This window comes from Macadamia integrifolia, chromosome 9, assembly GCF_013358625.1.
Source record: "Macadamia integrifolia cultivar HAES 741 chromosome 9, SCU_Mint_v3, whole genome shotgun sequence".
Classification (NCBI taxonomy): domain Eukaryota; kingdom Viridiplantae; phylum Streptophyta; class Magnoliopsida; order Proteales; family Proteaceae; genus Macadamia; species Macadamia integrifolia.
In genome coordinates this window covers 24,654,717-24,664,419 of record NC_056565.1, presented here as the reverse complement: position 1 = coordinate 24,664,419, position 9,703 = coordinate 24,654,717, and the positions used below count along the sequence as shown (strand labels likewise).

The following is a 9,703-nucleotide window of genomic DNA, read 5'->3' as shown; positions in this document are numbered from 1 at the left end:
AAAAAAAAAAAAAGAGAGAGAGGTGGCCTTGGCTTAGGATTCTGGATTTGGAGGCAAAGGTTTGAATATAAGACATTAAGACTTAAGCATTAAGAAGAGGACTAGAATATATCTAAAAGCAAGATAACCCTTCAAAAGCATGCAATCACACAAATTTCAGGAAAACTAAGAATATCGTGTGTAAGAAAATCCAGTTAAGCTTCAAGAGAGTGTTGGGATAAATGCATAGTGGATAAGGAGAAAATTTAATATTAAGCAGTAACAAGCAGTAACCCTAACTCTATTTAAATTCTAATCACAAGGCTTAGTGCATGATCATGAAACTGTGATCATCCAGCTATTTCCATTGAGCATTTCATACCTACAGTGGTAGGAATTGGGTATGAACAAAATAAAGTGAAATCCCCATGATGCAAACACTAGTTGATTTTTGGCAGTTTGGATTCCTGAAACCCAGACCAAGAAAAAAAAAAAAAAAAATCATAATCTCCCTTGAATCCTAATAGTTCTAAAGTTTTTTCCAAATAAATAAATAAATAAAAAATTTTATTCCAAAATTAAACAAAACTACACAAATCATGGCAAAATAATCTGCAGAGGAACTTCTAAGGTGTGTTCGGAACCCAAACTGGTGTGAAATACCTTACCTACATCAGATCAAGTGGTGCAAAGTTGTATTTTAGTTCCCATAACTAATAAAAGACAAGCCTCCATACAAAATCATGTTTTCAATCTTTTCCTGTTTCATTGGAGTCTAGTAGGGTGACAAAAAATGATACATCAGCACCGTCTTTGTTACTGTGTCCAATACTATTTGTGATTAATAAAGAAGGACATATATGCTCTTGTTAACAAAAAAAAAAAATTGAAGGCATGGGAATTGTCAGCTAACGAGTGTCCTGTACTCCTATTAATCAACTGCCTAAACTGATTTGGGTTTCAGCTCCCACTATCCAAATTAACTCTTAGCTTTGGGCCCTAACAAATCCAAATTGCCATGAAAAACTATTACATTGTATCAAGTGGTGCAGATCGGGATTCATGGGCAGTAGTTGAGTTATGGCCCTGATTTAGTTTTCATGAAAAGTATTAATTCAGCCCCACTAAAGCTCATCTCAAATCAATAGAATTATTAGCACAAGAATTCCCTTGTGTAATAGAACTCCAATCCAGTATTTCACATTAAACATCTCAAATTGTTAATTACTAATCCTCGAACTGATGGAAATTGACACTATCCAAATAAAATGCCTAATATTTTCATAAAATTAACTACTGATTTATTTAGTTAATAAAACTCAGTCCAAGACTCCAAAAGATAGGTTGTGTGGGTGGAATCTCAAGTAGTTTCCCCTTTTATAAGATATTTCTGGTAGTAGTAACGGGTTGTTCCAATCTTTCATAGACCTTGCACTTTGAAAATTGTGTCAAATCTATGGTACTAGAATATAGTGCTGGTTTCAGTAACATGCCTCTAATAGGACTACTCAGAACAGTGGAAAGTGGAAACTCACAGAAAATACTTGTCTTTGAGATAACCCATATGAGCTGACTCATCAAGACCTTTTCTTTTAACAGAACAAAGAAGCATACATGTTACATATTATGGAGAGTAGAAAAGGAAATTACATAACACTCATCAAAAAATTTAAAAACAAAAAATATACATATATAATCATCATGACTTAGTCTCATATTAAACCTTTAGAAGAATTTGTTAAGCCTTGAATATGAATATCCTTTCTTCTTGGTGCCATCTTTTTATTGGAGAGAGATAAAGACGCAGCCCTTTATTTCCTGCTTTTGAAGTGTATATGCACAAGCTCAAATTCAGAAGGTCCTGGCATGCTTTTTGTTTTTCATTTTCATCTTGAGACTGGTTCAGATCTCCACTGGCTAGCCTTTTCAAAGCCATTCTTATGGTAGTGATAGTCCTCAAAGGTCTTCTGGATCTCAGCTTTAGTGTTCATCACAAAGGGTCCATATTGAGCAATGGGTTCATTCCTGAGTGGCTGGCTTGACTTGTTCCACACTTTCAGCCCATCCCCTGAGCCCAAGACCAAAAGGTTATGAGCCTCTGCTGGTGATGCATCTGAGGATCCAAACACACCCTCTCCTTCAATCATATATACAAAGGCATTCCATGACTCTGGGATGCTTTGATGCCATTCGGATCCAGGTTTCAGCGTGAAATCAAGGTACATTGCTGGTGTCCTTGTGAATACTGGAGACTTGACGCCCATGCTTTCTCCTGCTATGATTCTGACCTCAACCCCATCTGTCTCTGCTCTCTTGATATCTTCCTTGAGCAAGTCTTGGTATCTGGGCTCAATCCTGCGGATGAAAAATTGGTTTCAGAAACTAATTTTAGATGTACACAAAAAGAAATATAAGATTGAATTGACATCAGTCGATGGGATTTATTTTTTTTGCTTACATTTTGTCTTCAGATGACAAATTGATCCAAAGCTGCAATCCTTTGCTGACCCCATCCCCTGCAGGCATTTCTGAGTGAACTATACCCCGACCAGCAGTCATCCACTGAAGAACAAAGCATGAGAACAATACAGAATGAGACCCAATACATCAAATAGCAATTCTGGAGAGGGTGCTATTTAGTAATTGACCAAAATCAATACCTGTACGTCACCAGGTCTGATTGTGCCCTTGTTTCCAGCAAAATCTTGATGAGTGAAAGCTCCCTGCAATCCATGAACAACCACAGATTCAGTTTCTCATAATTAAAACTCCACACAAACTCATTTCCATAAATGAATGGGGACCTTAGGGAACATACCTCGAACATGTAAGTGACAGTCTCAAAACCTCTATGAGGATGATCAGGGAATCCAGCAGGAGGGGAAACTGCAAAAACCAATACTTTGATAAGATTCTGTAATTTCTGACTGAAAATTGATATATTACAGAAACCAGAGAAGAAGAAAAACCTACCAGCGAACTCATCTAACAAGAGGAATGGATCCAAACGATTCAATTGCATACTGAAACCAAAAACCCCATAAAAAAGATAATAATAGTTAGCATCCAGAGTATGAGAAATGATCAAAATATGGTCATGAAAACCCAAAAGCAGGAAAACACAAGTCAAGGATCAAGAACAGAGAAAACACTGAAGAAAAAGAAAGAGAGGAATTATGGTATGGGAGATGAAAACCTTCCAATGCTTCTTCTAACAATAGCTCCATCTCCTTCATTTTGAGCATTGGGAATGACCCTCTTCACAACCGATCTAGGTTTACTAAGAACAGAGGATTGATCACTACTTGAAGACATGTTACGGTTGATATTGATCTTGGGAAGAAAAGAATGAAAGATTATTGCCCAACAAACGAAGCCGAAAAGAACAAGTAAGTTGAACTTGATTGGGGAAAGCCTCGGCAGATAGCGGTCTTTTATAGATTTCAAATTCATATCAAACCTTTCTAAATGCGGGTTTTGCGAATGGGATGATGATCTGCGCCTTCACTTTGACACATGCATTTAATTTAAACAATAAAAAGTGAAGACTTGTAGATTAACGTAGAAGAGAATGGAAAATATGTCACGAAGTACTCTGGATGAAGCGTGGGGAAGGCTTTTTTTATTTATTTTCGGTAAGAGTGGGGAAGGCCACTGACCAATGGTGAAGATGTCACTCTGATGTAATGATGGCGTAGGGCATCCAGGCAGTCCCTGCTGACCAATGGTGAGCGTCACTCTCACGTCGTGATGGCGTAGGCATCGGGTTACCAACTTTAACTTTTTTTTTTTTTTTCTAAAATAACTCTGTCCTATTGTCAAGAATGTAAATTTGAAACCAAAATCCTTTACCAAAACTGAATCGAGCCATATACATTGAAATTACAAAATCGTTTAATAAATGGTTCGATTATGATTTCGAGTTTCAGGTCAATTAATTAAATGGGTTGAAACTTAATCGAGCCGTTTAACCCATGGTTTCAAATCGAATTGAAATAGTGAAAATCGAACCATTAAAACCGTCAAAATCGATCCGATTAACCTGTTTAAAGATTAAATAAGGTGGTTGTAAAATATCATTAGTATCTCATTTGATTCAAAGATTAAGTGCTGCAAGCCTGCAAGTAATTCTAGAGGTAGCTTGCTCATTGTTTGGAATGTCGATTAAATTAATCCAACGCACTAAGTAGAATGTATATTGATATAATGCAATTTTTGCTTATACCATGACATATTAAATATATATTTTCTGATATTATAATACATTATTTGGGAGTGGGGGGAGGGCGGAGAAGAAGAAAATCTCTGCTGTAAACATTACTTATTGACTTGTCATATGCGCTTGAGACTATTTTCTATCAAAAAAATTTCTTTTGCTTATTTGTTTGATTGTTTTTAACAAAACATGATGGTTTGCATTTCACATTCTCAAGATTGAATCGTTTATTACTAAAAACAAATTTTTGTAAATATGCGAATAAACTAGCAAACTGATTGTTAACCATTTAGAAACAGTATGGAATAAACTGAAACCGAAACCATTTAAAAGCCATGGAAACTGAAACCATTTACTAAATGGTTGCTATTTTAGAAAGTGCAACCGTTTAATAAATAGTGCGGTTATGGTTTTAACCAAAATATATGTGAATCGAACTGAACCGAACACCCTTACCTGTTGGTGTAAGAAATATCAATGCATAGAACCACTGAAAGGGTGCATCAGAATTTTTAGAGCCTCGCATGTGAGAGCGGTGTTGTCTTTTCGTGCGCCTTGTCTCAGAGTGTTTCCTAGGCCAATAAGACAGGTTCTATTTTATTTGCTTATTTTAGAGAAAAAAAAAAGCTCCTAGCTGATTCTGTTCCCCATGCCCTCCCACAGGATCCCTTGAAAATTGACATGGCCCCTTGCTCCAGTGTGTTCTCAATCATGTTAATTAGATAAAAAAAAAATGTAACAAAGGAGGAAATCTGTGTATTCTCAGCCCTGTTTGTTTGATGGAAAAAAAAAAGGGGAAGCCTGAGTGTTCATGGCCCTATTTGTTTGATGGAGAAGAGTGAAAAAGAAAAAAATGGAGGGAAACCTGTGTGTTCTCGACCATGTTTGCTTGATGGAGAAAAGTGAAAAGGGTAAAAAAGGGGAAACTTGTACTTGTTTCTCACAAACTACCACAAATGTGAATATTTGGATAAGTGGAGATGTGGCACTTCACTTTTTCCACCCCATTCACTTTCAAAGTAGGATTTCATGGAAAAGTTCTCGAGTCTTTCTCCTATTATCTCTCTTTCCCATAGAATTCCATCCCACTTCCATTTTCTCTCTTTCCCATAGAGGTGGACCCTACTAAAAATTATATATTCCATTATTAAGAAGCATGCGACTCAATTACTTACATCGAAACTGTAATTTTTAGTAGAACCCACTTTTATGGAGAACTTAAAGTCCTAAAAGCATAAGACTCAATTGTATCCTTGTGAATCTGCACACTTGGATACTTCATGATATCATGTTCTTCAATGGGCTGAAATTCATCATGAAACACAAACTCATTCAATCATCCAAATAAGATCCACCATTTTGAAATTTCAGCAATCTGCATGCATAAAAGTAGTTAGACTAAGTTTTAATAATATACAAGCATAGAGATTAAGAATGAAAACTAGAGTGCAAAAGGTATTAAATGTTTAGGTTTTTGATACACAAGATCTCTGTTTTGAAGGTCCGAAAATGATTTCGATCGTCTCACTGGTAGGGTCAGACATTCAAACAATCATTAATGGAGTGATGCAGATCATTACCTGAATCTCCACAAGTGCAGAGCCTCCATGCGATCTTAGTCCTTTCACAGTGAATCTTTCTTACACATACAACTTTACGTTCCCTTTGAGTCCAAGCTCCTCCACAATTGTCATAGTTTTCACAAAAATCCTAATTACCACTCAATCACTGGTGTAGAGCACAAGAGCAAGAGAGAGAAAGAGGAGCACAACTTTTTAAAGGAGGAGAAAATAAAATTGTGTATTTACTTTGTTTTTTAAAGTTCATATATATCTCCAACCAAAATCCCTATTAACTAGAGTTGTAGATAAACCCAACTTTGGTTTAAAGATTTCCTACTTGGAGTTAGTCAGTCACTCACTAAAACCATTATTATCATTATTGATAAGATTATTAAATAAATAGCAAATTATTAATTCTTATTTCCTAACAATCTTCTCCATCCTACTATAGGATCTCATAAGAGGATCCAAAATCTTAGATCACGAAAAAAAATTCATGATCATCTAATGCTGTACATATGAGTTGAATTTATATGAAAGAGGTAGGATCCCATTGGGATTCCACTTAACATACTATGTGTCTTAGATACATGGTTGACCAATACATATGCTTCCAAGTAGATGTAACAATCATTACCAAAAATAAGTAGTTATTTATGCATTTATCTCCCACTGAGCAATATCACATAGTTCATTATAGACCATATCTTAAATACTGTCAGGTCCCCAATGAGCTGAAAAGCCATTTCAAAGATTCCGTATACTTGATTGGACTAGGAAAACATTTCCAAAATATTTTTGAACATAGATAATAATTTATATTAATTTTTTTAACTATTAAAAAAAACATTTTATTGAAATAGCTCAGGATCTAGATTTTATCCAATCAAATACAAACTTTCTCTCTCCTTGATATTCTCCCAAAAGGGCAATGGATTCCTTGTTGGGAATCTCTTTCGAATACGACCCAACACTATAAGTCTAGCACATCGATATATATTCAAAAAGACATCAACCATTGGCACATCAAAATACGCAGTGCGTGTCCGCATTGATAAGGACCCTCAGGTCAAAGTATTGATCATAAACTACTTAAGAGAATTTCATTTTATTATAAACCGGCAATATATCACATGTGAAAATCTCAAGTGATCCAATTTAATGTACAAACAATATGTACACTCACATTTGTGCCTTGAAATCAACATCTCTAGATACACAAAATTTGACCACTATGAAGACAAAATGTCCAATCTTGCCCCCAGTGGTGCACAGTTTTATGTTAACAAACCTATGGACAAACTGAGCTCAATAAATAATCATGCTAATTAAAACTAAATTAAATAATTTAATTTAAATAAACAAGTTTGTACATCAAAGTCAATCTCCCATAAACCTAATGCCGATGTTCTCAACATGTTTCTCAAGTACACTAGGCGACAAACCCTTAGTCAAGGGATCAGATAGATTTTGAGCAGAGTCAACCTTATTTATGGCTATATCACCACACTGTATAATCTCACGAATTAAGTGATATTTTCGTTCCACATGCTTGTTCTTCTGATGAGCTCTTGGTTCCTTGCTTGTGCTATGGCTCTCCAGTTGTCACAATACAATATGATGGGATGTTCGACGAGCTCAGGGACCACCCTTAGGCCGATCAAGAATTTCTTGAGCCAAACCCTTTTCTTAGCTATTTCACTAGCTGCCAGGTATTCAGCCTCAATAGTAGAGTCGACCGTTGACTTCTGTTTGGCACTCTTCCACAATTTAGCACCACCGCCCATAACAAATACCATTCATGATGTAGACTTTCTATCATCTTTGTCAGTTTGAAAATATGAGTCTATATAACCTAAGGATGTGAATTTGTAACCGAAACCGTTTACCGAAACCAAACCGATCCATTTACACTGAAATCGCAAAACCGTTTAGTAAATGGTGCGGTTATAGTTTCAAGTTTCAGGCCGATTAGCTAAACAGGTCAAGTCTGTTTAAACCGCGGAACCCGTTGGTTTCAAACCAAATTGAAACCGTTTAAATTGAACTGTTTAAAACATTTAAACCAATCTGATTAATCCGTATAACAATTAAATAAAGAAGAGGCAATAATCCATATAACAATTAACAATTAAATTAATTATCCATCATGCTTTAGTATGATTTATTGCAATTCAGTTCAAGTTTAGGCTTTAGATCATGAACTTATAATCCATATATGTTACTATGTTATCATATATGGGGTGTTTTGGCTGAACCACCTGTCATTTTAATATTTTATGTTATAGAAGGCTGGATTTGGATGTTGTATGATATTAGTTCTAAATGTTTGAGAATGGCCATACAAAGAAATAACACTAGATTATCAAATTAAGACATACCATCGTTAATATAAAATCTCTTATTTGTGGTTGCCAATTATTTTTTGATAAGCTTGTGGTCTTCAGTTTAGAGATGGTTATAAGTTATAGAAAATCGATTGTGAACTGTTTTACAAACCGTATGGAATAAACCAAAATCGAAACCGTTTAAAACAGTGAAACCGACAATGTTTAGAAATCGTGAAAAACGAGATCGTTTACTAAACGGTCATGGTTTCAGAAAGTGGAACCGTTTAGTGAATGGTGCAGTTATGGTTTTAGTCAAATAAATGTGAACCGAACCGATCTGCACCATTTAAACCAAAATCGAACCGATTAACACCCTTAGTATATAACCCACAATTGACAATTGGTCAATACCATAGACTAGAAAATAATCTTTTGTCCTCCTCAAATACTTGAGGATGCTTTTGGTAGCAGTCCAATGCTCTTATCCTGGATTAGATTGATAACGGCTCACAATCCCTACCGTATGACAAATATCTAGTCTAGTACATAACATTGCATATATGAGAGTCCCTACAGTTGAAGCATAAGGCATTCTCTTCATTGCCTCAATATCCTCAAAAATTTGAGGACATTGTGATTTAGACAGAGTGATTCCATGCCTGAAGGGAACACTTCCTTTCTTAGAATCCTGCATGTTAAACCTGTCCAGTATTTTGTCAATCTAAGTGGATTGTGACAAGCCTAACATCCTATAATTGCGATCTCTCACAAGCTTTATTCCTAGGATGTAACTGGCTTCACCAAGATCCTTCATTGAGAATGTCTAAAATAGCCATACCTTTGCAGATGAAAACAATCTCACATCATTCTCTATGTGTAACATATCATCCATATATTAGATAAGAAAATAAACGCTATTCCCACTGGACTTCTTGTAAACACATGGCTCATCAATGTTTTGTTCAAATCTAAACTTTTTGATGGTTTGATTCAAAACGTATGTTCTAGGTTTTGAAAGCCTGTTTAAGACCATAGATACATCTAAAAAGTTTACACACTTTGTTTTCTTCCCTTGGGGAAGCAAACCCTTCTGGTTGATGCACGTATATGACCTCATCTAATTGTCCATTAAGAAAAATGGTTTGTACATCCATCTACCATATTTCATAGTCATAGTGTGCAACAATCGATAATAAAATTCTAATGGATTTAATCATCACTACTAGTGAGAAAGTTTCATCATAATTCACCTCTTCTTTTTTTGTGTAACCTTTTTGCCACCAGTCTTGCTTTGAAATGCTCCAAATTATCATACACAACTCTCTTCCTCTTGAAGATCTATTTACACCCTATAGGCTTAACACCATGTGGTAGATCCTCTAGAGTATAGAAGTGGTTGGAATGCATGGAGTCAATCTTAGAGCGCACGGCTTTCATCCATTGAATAGAATCAATATTCTTCAAAGCCTCTTTGTAGGAAAATGGGTCTGACTCAGAAGTGTTAAAAACCATGTGGAACTTATTCACCTTTTGATCATCTTCATTGAGAAGTGTTAAATGAGTTGGAGGCCTAATGGACCTCTCACTCCGTTGAGACTCTTGGGGTTGATTCACTT

The 9,703-nt window shown here is 35.6% G+C and overlaps 1 protein-coding gene across 1 annotated transcript; it reads right to left on the bottom strand.

Annotated features, from left to right (window-relative positions):
- Positions 1–1,544: 1,544 nt before the first annotated feature.
- On the bottom strand, positions 1,545–3,530 carry LOC122088330 (pirin-like protein). Its single transcript, XM_042657562.1, has 6 exons — positions 3,176–3,530; positions 2,953–3,002; positions 2,798–2,865; positions 2,640–2,702; positions 2,438–2,541; positions 1,545–2,334 (listed from the first exon to the last, which is right to left on the bottom strand). Exons 1-6 carry the CDS (start codon positions 3,430–3,432, stop codon positions 1,866–1,868), a joined length of 1,011 nt encoding a protein of 336 aa, XP_042513496.1. The 5' UTR covers positions 3,433–3,530; the 3' UTR covers positions 1,545–1,865.
- Positions 3,531–9,703: the final 6,173 nt, after the last annotated feature.